The 13,077-nt window shown below is 44.9% G+C and overlaps 1 protein-coding gene across 2 annotated transcripts in view; it reads left to right on the top strand.

The window, feature by feature from the left end:
• Positions 1-13,077, top strand: part of macf1a (microtubule actin crosslinking factor 1a) — a 189,210-nt gene that overhangs the window by 166,325 nt on the left and 9,808 nt on the right. For both annotated transcript variants that reach the window (XM_080734855.1, XM_080734854.1), the window contains exons 78-92: positions 649-804; positions 1,946-2,152; positions 2,489-2,608; positions 2,765-2,934; positions 3,170-3,329; positions 4,370-4,564; positions 4,691-4,963; positions 5,532-5,720; positions 5,955-6,066; positions 6,745-6,896; positions 7,017-7,179; positions 7,444-7,598; positions 7,986-8,060; positions 9,816-9,833; positions 11,046-11,163. In XM_080734855.1, coding sequence (XP_080590981.1) covers positions 649-804; positions 1,946-2,152; positions 2,489-2,608; positions 2,765-2,934; positions 3,170-3,329; positions 4,370-4,564; positions 4,691-4,963; positions 5,532-5,720; positions 5,955-6,066; positions 6,745-6,896; positions 7,017-7,179; positions 7,444-7,598; positions 7,986-8,060; positions 9,816-9,833; positions 11,046-11,163 — 2,263 coding nt within the window. The remainder of the gene's footprint in view (positions 1-648; positions 805-1,945; positions 2,153-2,488; positions 2,609-2,764; positions 2,935-3,169; positions 3,330-4,369; positions 4,565-4,690; positions 4,964-5,531; positions 5,721-5,954; positions 6,067-6,744; positions 6,897-7,016; positions 7,180-7,443; positions 7,599-7,985; positions 8,061-9,815; positions 9,834-11,045; positions 11,164-13,077) is intronic.

The raw sequence follows: 13,077 nt of genomic DNA, 5'->3' as shown, positions 1-13,077 counted from the left end.
GTCAGCTTAGGTGGTTCGGGCATCTAGTACGGATGCCCCCCGAGCGCCTTCCTAGGAAGGTCCTCGATGCACGTCCCACTGGGAGGAGACCCCGTGGCAGACCAAAGACCAGATGGAAGGATTATATCTCCAGACTGGCCTGGGAACGCCTCGGTATACTCCCAGAGGGAGTGGAGGAAGTTGTGCAGGATAAGGAAATTTGGAAGTCTCAGTTGGAACTGTTACCCCCGCGACCCGATTCCGGATACTCGGTTGAAGATGGATGGATGGATGGATGGATGGAATGCGAGAAAAAACTAAAAATATTATTGAACTCAAGTTTGCATGGCGTGAGTAATCAATGAAAAAAAGTCATTTTGAGGGTGAACTACTCCTTTAATACTTTATTTTATATAATTACTGTAAACATTTTATAAATATTGTCATCATTGCTCATCTTTGTCATGAAATGCAGTTTTGTTATGATTAGTTTTTTTGTTTTATACTCATTATTATCATTAGTAAAATATGACATTCTTGGAATGTATCAATAATTCATGTAGTTTCTCAGTAAATAACTTGCACAGTATAATTTAGTTTTTTCTCGATTGACTTACTGAGACAGAAAGGAACATTAAATTCTCCTGTTTTCCTCCTTCCTTTCCACAGGCGAAACTGGAGGAGGCGGTTTCCTTGGCGACAGGGTTCCAGACCTCCCTCCAGGACACCATCAACTGGCTGACCCAGGCTGAACAGACCCTCAACATGGCCCAGCCCCCCAGCCTTATCCTGGACACTGTCCTGTTCCAAATAGATGAACACAAGGTAATGGATATATGGCACTCAATGGTTTAGACCTGGAACGCATTATTACGTTAATCATTATTTTATGCTTTAACTATTGAAAAATAGCAGATATACAAGCTCACAGCCATGCTACGAGCTTGTAGATCTGCTATTTTTGAAAAATTAAAAAATTGGTGCAAGTCTTTGAAGATTTTGACCCGATTCTTTATAAATGTCTCTTAAATTATTTTTCTAAAGCAGTGGTTCTCAAACTTTTTCATGTCAATGGACCCTCAAAATTACATGTATTCGACCCCCATCTCAAAATATGTTGTTCCAGGTTACAAATGTTCGCTTTTAAAAAGATATGTTCAAAGATTTGCAAAAAATTAACACTATTTTTTAAAAATAGCAGATCTACAAGCTCACAGCGCAGCACTTGGTGCTGCGTTGTGAGCTTGTATATCTGCTATTTTTTTAATGGTTAAAGCATAAAATATTTTTTAAAGTCTGTATAATACAATAGTATTAGTGTAGTTGTATAACACCTCCACATGGACCTATTCCAGAAAAGATAATCAAGCATCGTCATGGCTCTCTCTCCTTGCCTCGTGATGGATAGCTTTTCTATCAAATGACTGTGTTTTCAGAGTAATAAACACCTTCAGCTATAGCCACAGTTATTAAAGCACATAGATTTATAAAGACTTTTCTTTTGTCTGTTTACAAAACGGATCATCAACAGTGCTTTACAGAGCAACAAGGGGCATGATACTGTCCTACTAACATATTAGCGTGTCTAATTCTTTATCTCATGCTTTCTCTCTCTCACTCTCTTTTTCTCTCGCAATTTCCTTCAATTTCAAAATTCTTTATTGGCATGATAATATGTTTTACATTGCCAAAGCTTACATATAACATTTTAATGTAATTAATAACCAGCAATATAGTAATAATGTGAATAACAAACAATGAGACAATGATAACAGTGATATGCAGCAGTCAGTGACTTTGTTTTGCCAGATGTGCTTGGTTCTTCTGTCCACTGGCTGTCCCTCAGTTGATCACAGCTCCACACACATTGTGCAGCCAAAAAGGTGCATTTATACGGTTCTCCTAGAACATATTGAAGTGATGGCTTATTAATTCTCTTTCTCTCTCACTCTCCCTCTCTCTCCAGGTGTTTGTGAATGAGGTCAACACCCACAGAGAACAGGTTCTGGCACTGGAGAAGGCCGGCTCTCAGCTCCGCTTCGCCAGTCTCAAGCAAGACGTGGTTCTGATTAAGAACCTGCTGCTGAGCGTCCAGGCCCGCTGGGATAAGCTGGTCCAAAGATCTCTGGACCGAGGTCGACACCTGGATGAGGCTCGCAAACGGGCCAAACAGGTACTGGCGTCCTGTATGAGATTCAGATGTTTTCACCAAATGTTCAGCACAGAATAAGGATGTTAGGGTTCATGTGGTTAACCCTAATGTTAGAGATCTTGAGACCTTTGGCTGGGCTCACTGTCAGTTTAATGCCTCAGTGTTTCTAACAGAAACATACATTATTTGAATCTTTTAGAGACAGATGCATCAAATTCTCATGATTTTCACACTCCAGTGGTATTTCAACATGAAGTGTGTCTGCCTTGTGTCATTTAGCAGCGGAAAATGCTATTCACGTCAGTGATGGAATTCTTGTCAGAGACATGAAACCATTATGTTGCTCTCTTTCTGCAGTTCCACGAGGCGTGGAGGAAGTTGACCGACTGGCTAGAGGAGGCAGAGAGCAGGCTGGACTCTGAGCTAGAGATCTCCAATGAGCCAGACAAGATCAAAGTTCAGCTGGCCAAACACAAGGTAAGGAACCATGAAGACCATGTCTGTTGTTTTACACATCTACATATGTGCACACACCTAATTTATCAATGCTAAAATGTATTTTTGTGTAGATAGATTGACATATAATAATAACTATGTACTACATTATCTCTGCCTCTCTCTCTCCATACGCAGGAGTTCCAGAAGGCGCTGGGCTCCAAGCAGCCACTGTACGACACCACGGTTCGCTCTGGTAAGGCCATGAGGGACAAGGCCCAGCTCCCAGCAGACACCCAGAACATGGACCACCTGCTGGGAGAGGTCCGGGACAAGTGGGACACCGTCTGTGGCAAGAGTGTTGAGAGGTGAGAGGGAAGAGGCTGCATTCATCCACTTCATTCATGAAAAACTTTTTTTTTAATAATAGTAATTCAAAACTAAATTTATAGGAAACCAAAAAAATATAATTTACTTGTGACCCATACAAATTGGTCCGCGACCAACTAATGGGACCCAGTGTTTGGGAAACAGTGATATACAGTATAATATAATAAAACAAAACCAATAACCAATATCACTCTCTCGCTCTCTCTTTGTCAGGCAACATAAGCTGGAGGAGGCTCTGCTGTTCTCAGGTCAGTTTGCCGAGGCCCTCCAGGCCCTGGTGGACTGGCTGTACCGAGTAGAGCCACAGCTGGCTGAAGACCTGCCTGTCCACGGTGACCTGGACCTGGTCACAAACCTCATGGACTCACACAAGGTATTTATGGTCTGCTCTTTTCTGACTGGTCTCCACTTGACAATGGTAGTCATGAACCTCCCCGGGCTGTCTGTCTGTCAGTGAGTCAGTCCGTCACACTTTTGCCCTGCTCATATCTCCACAACCGTTGCCCCCATCCATGCCAAATTTTGCACACACACTCCTTGACTGCCAAACTACAACCTCAAAGGACCCCCGGAGCCCCAGGGACCCCCAGGTCCCTGGGGGACCCCCAGATGTAAAAAATGACCAAATGTGCTCACAGGTCACACGTCACACTTTTTCCCTGCTTATATCTCCGCACCCGTTGACCCGATCCATGCCAGATTTTACACACACACTCCTTGCCTGCCAAACTACAACCTCCAAGGACCCCCAGGTCCCTGGGGGACCCCCAGATGTAAAAAATGACCAAATGTGCAAAAATGACCAAATGACCACCCCAACGGGGCTGCTCACGGGGAATTCCCGGGGACCACCGACTCCTGGTGCTCCAGAACGGATGCAAAAGTGGTGGCGCCCCCAGTGGAGGACCCCCTGCCACTGCAGCGCACATAAAATGCCATAACTCGGGCTAGGAGCATCCGGGAGAGTCTTAGGGAGTCTTACTGGTCATGAGACTATGGGTACTCGCTATTTACGTAGATGAGTGGTTCTCAAAGTGGGGTTCCAGGGGGTCCCTGGGAAAAGTAGTTAACATAGCATCACAATCATTTTATCCATTTAAAATGTTCAAAACAAAATAGCAGATGTGCAAGCTCACAGCACGTCACTTCATTCTGCACTGCAAGCTTGTACATCTGCTATGTTTTAATTCTCTTGAAATTTGAATATATACAGTACTATATATTTCTTTTCTTTTACACAAATCTTCTCTTCTGGGGGGCCCTGGCATAAACTCTTTTCAGATTCAAATACACATCAATTAGGGGGTCCTTGACATGGAAAAGGTTTGAGAGCCTATACTGACGTAGATGATAAGTGCGTTACAGTTAAGCATGAGAGCCATAAAACTCATATAAAGCACTGTCCACTCCCAGGCCTTCCAGAAGGAGCTGGGCAAGAGAACGGGCAACGTTCAGACGCTGAAGCGCTCGGCCCGCGAGCTGATGGAGACGGGCCGCGACGACACGGCCTGGGTCAAGGTTCAGCTGCAGGAGCTCAGCAACCGCTGGGACACGGTCTGCGCCCTGTCCGTCACCAAGCAGACCCGCCTCCAGCAGGCCCTCAAGCAGGTCAGAGGAGAAGCTCTTCTTTACAGCTCATACACACTGTAATACTCAACGTGTCGTAAAATGGTTGAGAACCACTGCTCTACACCGTGCTTCACTGCCATCATCTCCACCTCCCTCCCCATGCAGGCGGAGGAGTTCCGCGCGGCGGTGCAGGTGCTCCTGGAGTGGCTCTCGGAGGCGGAGCAGACGCTGCGCTTCCGCGGCGTCCTCCCCGAGGAGGCGGAGACACTGCAGGCCCTGCTGCACACGCACCGCGACTTCATGGGCACTGTGGAGGGCAAGAGACAGGACGTCAACAAGGCGGCCGGCATGGGGGAGGCCATCCTGCCCCAATGTCACCCCGACTGCATCACCACCATCAAGCACTGGATCACCATCATCAGGGCGCGCTTCGAGGAGGTGAGAGGGCCACGGACGGAGGTTAGAGAGAGTGGGGTCGATCATCACCATGCTGGCTTGCAGGGGCGTCATTTGGGGCATTGTGGCGATGGCAATTGCCACCCCCTAGTGTTCACATTAAAAACCTAACATTCTGTTATTTTATGCATATTGTCTCCAACTTTTATTGTATGCAGCCATTCATTTATTAACCACTTTCAACGTGGCATCCCGATTTTGGAAATTATAGGCGAACATTTTCAAACATTTTCTTTTTTCGTCCATAAACAAATTGTGAAAATAGTGGCTCTACAAGCTCTCGCCGCCTTGAGAGCTTGTAGATCCACTATTTTTGCTATTTTAGAAATAGGGCTTAAATGGTAACTTATTTTTTGCCACCCACGACGTAAATAACGAGTAAACGAACACATAAAGAGCTAGCCCTAAATGACCATTATAGGTCTGTAGCTGTGAGAGTGTACAAATGGATCTATTTGGTTCCATTTGTACACTCAAAGAATTATGGAGGGTCCTTGAAAGAACCACTGACTGTACCTCTCTATTAATCAATAATTCTGCATCCTTCCAGGTGCTGACGTGGGCCAAGCAGCACGAGCAGCGCCTGGAGACGGCTCTGACGGAGCTGCTCAACAACGCCAACCTGTTGGAGCAGCTGTTGTCATGGCTGCAGTGGGCTGAGACCACACTGGTCCAGAGAGACACAGAGCCCCTCCCCCAGGACATCCCTCAGCTCAAAACACTCATCTCAGAACACCAGGTCAGCTACTGCATGTAATCAACTCCACCAACGTTTTGTTCCTATCTTGACTTTACTAGTGCAGTGTTTCTCAAACTTTAAAATGCCAAGGTCTCGCCTTAACTCTGACAGTGTACAAACGGAACCGAATGAATTCTAACAGGATTCATTTGGTTCCATTTGTACATTTGTTGGTTCCAGTGTACTAGTGAGATTAGTGTTTCTGAAACTGAACACGTCTTTGTTTGTCCTCAGGTGTTTATGGAGGAGATGACGAGGAAGCAGCCTGACGTGGACAAGGTGACGAAGACGTACAAGAGGAAACCAGCCGGCCCTCCCAGTAGCCTGGCTGAGAGGAGGGGAGCGCGTAAGTCTCCCTGCTGAAAGGACAACTTTGGTTTTTTTTACAACAAGGGTTCATATTTTAGATTGTAATTAGAGAAAAGAAAAGATGAGTGTTCAAATGTTTTCATTTACTGCCTTCTATCGTTTTAGCGATTTTAATGATTTTGATTTCATTGGGTTGGGGCATGCACAAGTGACTAAATGTCACAATATTTAGCCACCAATTCTCAAGATGCACCGCAATCTTGAATCTTTCATGGGCAGATGTGACTTATGGAGGCTAGTATAGTGTTATTTTAAATAGTGATAAAGAAATCGCTGGCTTATTGTGTCTAAAAACACAGTTTAGCCACTTGTACGCATGCCCCCACCCACTGAAATCTAAATCGCTAAAATGGTTGTGTTTTCTTTTCTCTAATTACAATCTAAAATATGAACCCTTGTTGTAAAAAAACAAAGTTGTCCTTTAAAGCTATACTATGTAACTTTTCGGCGACCCCGGGCGAAAAACTGCCGAAAAAAGCATTACCGCTACTGACCACTAGTTGAGCAACTTACACAGTATAGCTTTAACCTATAAAGGCTGACTTCTATTTAGTTAGCACCTAATAAGTCATCAAAAGTCATCAAACCAACTACCGGCTGAATGATGTGGAATAAAGACAGCTGTGGTGTATCTCTCCTCTTGCTCCCTCTACAGGTAAAAACCAGCAACAGCAGCAACAGGCAGCCATGCAGGTTGCTGGGGCCAACCCGCGGCTCAACCAGCTCTGTGCCCGGTGGCAACAAGTTTGGCTGCTGGCACTCGACCGCCAGCGCAAACTCAACGACGGTCTGGATAGACTCGAGGAGGTGCTTATTTCATACACAATTTTATCAGTTGTTTCCATTTATGTCACATATATCAATTTCAGCTGTGGAGGATTTATTTACCCATGCTGTTCTCTCTCTCTTTCTCGATCTCACTCGTAGCTGAAAGAGTTTGCCAACTTTGACTTTGACGTGTGGAGGAAGAAGTACATGCGCTGGATGAACCACAAGAAGTCTCGTGTCATGGACTTCTTCAGGCGCATCGACAAGGACCAGGACGGCAAGATCACGCGGCAGGAATTTATCGACGGCATCCTGGCCTCAAGTAAGTCCAAATTATCGACTGGTGGATTTCATAGGCAATCTTTTCTTCTCGCCACAACGTCGGCTCACCAGTTAACGGCTTCCGTGGAGTTCCTCACTAATATTGATGGGAATGTCCTCAACCGAAAGACCATCTGATTTGAAGAAATCACTGATTTCTTTAGCCTTGTCTCTCCACCAGTTAGCGGTTACATTTGGCAGTTTAGGACTGGCATCTGGCTGTCGTCCGTACTCAGCTGATCGTTTGCTGTCCTCTCCTGTGCAGAGTTCCCCACCAGCAGGCTGGAGATGACAGCGGTGGCAGACATCTTTGACCGAGACGGAGACGGTTATATCGACTACTACGAGTTCGTAGCTGCTCTGCACCCCAACAAGGACGCCTACAGACCCACCACCGACGCAGACAAGATTGAGGACGAGGTGAGCAGGGTCCCTGCTTTTGTAGCAATTATTTCTATAATTACTACAAAACCATTGTCCAATCATTTTGGGCATAAAGAAGTTCAAGGATAAATGTAGGTTTGGTTTGATAATGATTTACCTGCATGTTCACATCATGTAAGGTAGCCTACTTTACATTAACCTACTTAAGATAATTTTCCATTTGTATTAAACAATTTGGACAAAATAGCCAATTTTAGACTGAGGTGCCCACTCTTCCTTAGTGCCCATTCTTCTCGTATCCGCTAAGGCAATACATTTTTAATCCTGGCCCAGGATAAAAATAAACGATGCAATAATGGTAAATGTTTATAATGATGATAATGGTATTTCTTTTCTCACATGCCCTCTTGTTTTCCTGTACAGGTGACACGGCAGGTTGCCCAGTGTAAATGTGCCAAGAGGTTCCAAGTAGAGCAGATTGGAGAGAACAAGTACCGGGTGAGTCCACTGGTGTGGCGCTACGAGTAGAGTTCACTGTACAGTGAAATGCAAACTGTTTAGTCTAATTGTATTATTTCAGTTTAAACGTTTGATGAATATTGAATCTGTTTGATATTTCCCAACAGCTGAATTAGGAACATTCATCGGTAGTGGACTGGTTGTCATTAGTGTATCTGTTGAATGGTGTAATTGATCTTACTTGTTGTAATCAGTGTTGTCAGGTTCGGGCTGCATTCATTCACTGCATCATCAAGCACCAATTAACCACTCGCCCCTTTCGGCATTAAAGTGTCAGTCGGTCATCTTCATGTGTGTGTGTCTACGTGTACCTCTCACAACATCATGTGCTCATGGTGTATTCCAGAGGTGTCTGAATGTATAATAACAGTGACATGTCATCATAACATTCACATAACATGTTGTGTTACATCTCACAGCACTGCGGCTGTGCATCACCATGACACTAATATCAGCCATGTCGTAAATGTAAAGCCTCTGTCATACTTTGTTGCACACAGGTGTCACGCAACGACTATAGCAGATCTACAAGCTCACAAGGCGTCACAGAGCTGCAGGCTTGTAGACCATGCTATTTTACTGTGTGCGACACCTGTGCACAACTAAGAACAAATCAGGCTTAAAGGTGTGGATGCACATTGACCCTCCAGGTACAGTACTTAGCAGGCATATGGCAGCATTGTTAGCGGTGCTTCGGCTACAGTAGACCCACGGTATTCAAATAAGTCAAAGTCAACTTGGCCAAGATAATGCAGTAGTGTTCAAAAAGTAGAAAGTAGGGAGTGCCCCCGGTGGCTCACCTGGTAAGAGCGCATATCACATAAATAAGGCTGTAGTCCTTCCCGCAGCTGGCCCAGGTTCGAGTTCAGACAAGGGCTCTTCACTGCATGTCATTCCCTCCCACCGGTCCTGTCTCCCTCTTATCTCACTATACAGTAGCTATCAAGAATAACAGAAATGAAAAAAAAAAAAAGAAAAGTACAATGCAGAAAGAATATGAAGATTTCATTCAGATGATGTAGTATTATAACATAGCTGTTTTCTAATAGCAAACCCATTATATAATGTGACCACATATAGGTATTCGTTTGTACACTCTCAGTCTCAGAGTTATGGTGGTCTGCAGCCTACCACTGGTGCACAGTATTCACACTTAGCCTGGGCTCTCAGTGTGCATCTACTGTAAGTAGCATTATGCTGCGGCTGTAAACACTTCCAACAGCTTGTTCTGGACCGTTGTCTCTGCCTCCATCCTTCATCATTATCCATTGGGTAATGATACCCATAGTGTCTTACTACAGCGACACAGGGGACACTAATTGCACCCAGATTTTTCTCGTCATTCATGTTGTCTTTCAGTACGCCTCTCCTTTGTTTGTCTGTGTCTACGTGTGCGTTTGATGTTTCCATCTGGTTTCACCGTCTCGCTGACTGTCACTTCCATCTCTCCACACGTGGCAGTGTTTTACGTCGCATTCTCACTTCACCGTCATAGCATTCACATGCATTCTTGTCCACTGCTTCTCTTCACATGCACAGCTATGCTTGTGCAGGATTGGAATACAAATTAAACCAATAGTATAAATTATGGCATATAGAACAGACTTTACATGCATAATGCCTTTATGTGCACAAAAGACCGAATAGAGCTGTAGTCAATGTCACTACTGTTGTTTCACTCTTTCTCTTTTTCTTTCTCCTTGTGTCTCTCCTCCTCCGGATGCTTAATTGTAGTTCTTCCTTGGAAACCAGGTAAAGTGACTCCCACGTCCGTGATCGGACATCTGAGACCTGCTTGCTGCTCTTCCTCCAATAGAGTGCTCTCAATTGATTTAATGCCCAAATAGATAAAATATATTAAATAAAAAAGAAGGTCAGCTATTGTCCTTTTAAAAACTGTCCTCTAATGACATGTAGGGACACCAGGTTGAAAGTGGTCACGGGTGTGAAATACCACTGTGTCTTATGCCTCTTAGGCAGCACAGACCACCAGGGAAATTTCACACCATAAGATGCAGCCTAAATGTACGTGGGTGGAGCACTCCATTGTTGGTTTTGTGAGCCTGTGAGCAGGTTTCGCTGTCCAATTGTGCTCTTGGTGTGATTTGTTTTGCGTGGAGAATGACAAATTGCGCGAAATGAGATGGATGACAATGATATGTCTGAGGTGGTAATTAGTGGTGAGGCGATCTTCTGTGCCTTAGAGCTAGAGCGCTGGGAACAAAATCAAACTGCTGGGGGACCAAACTCAGCAGAAAATCTGCTTGGGTGGACTGCTTTTGCTGTGGGTATAGAAAAACAAAGTGTTGTAAATTATTTCTGAAAATGTACCGCATAACATGGAAGATGTCTGTGGGGGTGCGCTGCATCAGACAGACAATGCTGTAGACCATTGGTTCTCAAAGTGGATTCTAGGGACTCTGTGGGTTCCTTTAGGGGGTTCTAAATTGACCGCCTCAGAGGGTTCTAAATTGACCCATACAAGTCTGTAACTCTGACAGTGTACAAATGAAACCAAATGAACCCTGACGGGTTCATTTGGTTCCATTTGTACACTGTCAGAGTTAAGGGGAGACCTTGACATTTGAAAGTTTGAGAACCACTGCTGTAGACAACAGATCAATCAAGTGAATTATGCATGTATCGTTTAGTGATTACTGCATGCATGGAGTCTTGTGCTCAAGGTTTGGGGAAAGGGCCGCTTGGTGTGTGAAGGCTATCAGTCGTTTGAAGCTCGCGGACAATGTGCCAAGAATTGTTAACTCACTGAATTCCTTTTTCTCATTACCCCCCCAACCCCCTCATTCTTTATCCTCTCTCTCTCTTCCACTCTTGTCTCTGCTCTTTCTCCAATCACTCTCTTACCTTGGTCTGTCTCTCCTCTTTTCCATCCATCTTCCTCCTTTCTCGCCTATTCCATCTTCACCTCCGTCCTGCTCTTCCTCTGCGCCCGTGTGCCATCAGTTCGGAGACTCCCAGCAGCTGCGTCTGGTGCGTATCCTGCGCAGCACGGTCATGGTGAGGGTCGGCGGTGGTTGGATGGCCCTGGACGAGTTCCTGGTCAAGAATGACCCATGCAGAGGTTAGTGGTGCTTGCGTACACACACACACGCACGCACGCACGCACGCACGCACGCGCGCGCGCGCGCGCGCGCGCGCGCACACACACACACACACACACACACACACACACACACACACACACACACACACACACACACACACACACACACACACACACACACACACACACACACACACACACACACACACACACACACACACACACACACACACACACACACACACACACACACACACACACCCATATATGATATATATTTTCACCCAAAGACTTTCATTGCACAAATGTGTCTGACAGAAAATGAAAAAACACTACTAAGTATTCTTTGTCGAAGTATAAATGACCTGTTACCTATCCACTTCATGCCTTGTGGCATATAAGGCCTTCGAAGTACAAATTAGCCTAAATTAACACTCGCATGCATTTTTAACCACTTTAGCCCTATATACTTTGTCTTTGATGAGGAGCGGAAAAAATACCCGGTCTACGAGCTCACAAACGCGTTGCATCGCAATGCGTTGTATCGCAATGCGTTGTATCGCAATGCGTTGTGTGAGCTCCTAGATCTTCTGTTATCGCTTTTAAAAGTTATATTAGTTATATTATAACAATAAATAATGTAATAAATCATATATTATCATAATGACATGTCCAAAATAGGGACGGCAGGTTAAAAGTGGTTAAAGGAATAGTTCCCAAGCCAGTACTTTGTTGACCGACGGAGTTTCCAGTAGGAGACTCAAAAGAGTCTCCTTTGAGTCTCCGCCGGTCATCAAATTATTGGCTTAGGAATGCGATTGAAGGCTTCATGGGGTGTGTAATTGATACACAGGAGTATGCGGAGGGGAGCACGGACCGGCCAGTCGCCTGCTGAAGTTGTCATGAGAGTTAACTAACTGGCTGATGCCCTGACCCATACTTTCTTGCAGTGTCCGTGTCTGACAGTGTGTCAGCACCCAAGGAGCTTGTCCTTTTTCTCTCCAAACACTCTTGCTGTCTCTATTCTCGTTCTTCCATTTGTTTATTTATTTATTTATTTAGTATTTTTTTGGCTTTTTCTGCCTTCATAGTGAACAGTAGTCTGACAGGAAATTGGGAGAGAGCGATCGGTCGGTCGGACCCCGAACCCGCATTAGCAGCCTAGGTGCCTGGACCCAGGCCTTGTGCTTCCATTCCAAGTATTTTTATTTTCCCAGTGAAAGAGGGTAGCCCAGTAAGCCCACACTATATAGCCATCTGTAAGAGCGCCTTAACCGTCTTTCTGTGTGTCTGTGTGTCTCTGTATTTCCAGAGCTAATTTCGCAACCTGGCTGATCAACAGCTATATTTCTTATGCTCACATGTCACCATGGTAACATGGAACCCCACTAATCTTTATATCACTTATATATTATTATAATAATGGACATCAAAGGGGCTCAGACTCTATGAAGTCATAGCTACATTATAACTTAACTGTTTGGCCCTCTACCACCTAGCTAGCCTCTTTCGGAGCCAAGTCGTGTGTAAGCAGAAGTGGATGGCAGTCAAATCGGGCTGAAACCTTGGCCAATGATGGAGTCATATAGTATGTCATGGATACGTCAGAGATTGGCCACATGAAGTCTGTTATTAGACTCCATCTTGTTTTTTTCCCCTGGTCGTTCCTTTCTCTCCCCCTCATACACTCCTGTCCTTTTATCCCTTGTCTTACCCTCTCATCTTCTTTTAACCCTGTCACACTCTCCCTCACCCCCTCCATCTGTCTTTCTTTGTCTCTCACACTCTCTTCAGTTCCACTTTATTTTCTTTATCTGTACCTCAAAAGAAAAGCAATACTATTGCATGGTGCATGATCCTCAGATCTCTCCTTCTCCCTTCCCCTGTTCTTCTTCCCTCTCTCTCTCTCTCTTCCCTTCCTTTTTCTCTTTC

This window comes from Nannobrachium achirus (assembly GCF_963921795.1).
Source record: "Nannobrachium achirus genome assembly, chromosome: 10".
In the NCBI taxonomy this organism is placed as follows: domain Eukaryota; kingdom Metazoa; phylum Chordata; class Actinopteri; order Myctophiformes; family Myctophidae; genus Nannobrachium; species Nannobrachium achirus.
This window is presented reverse-complemented; position numbering and strand designations above follow the sequence as displayed.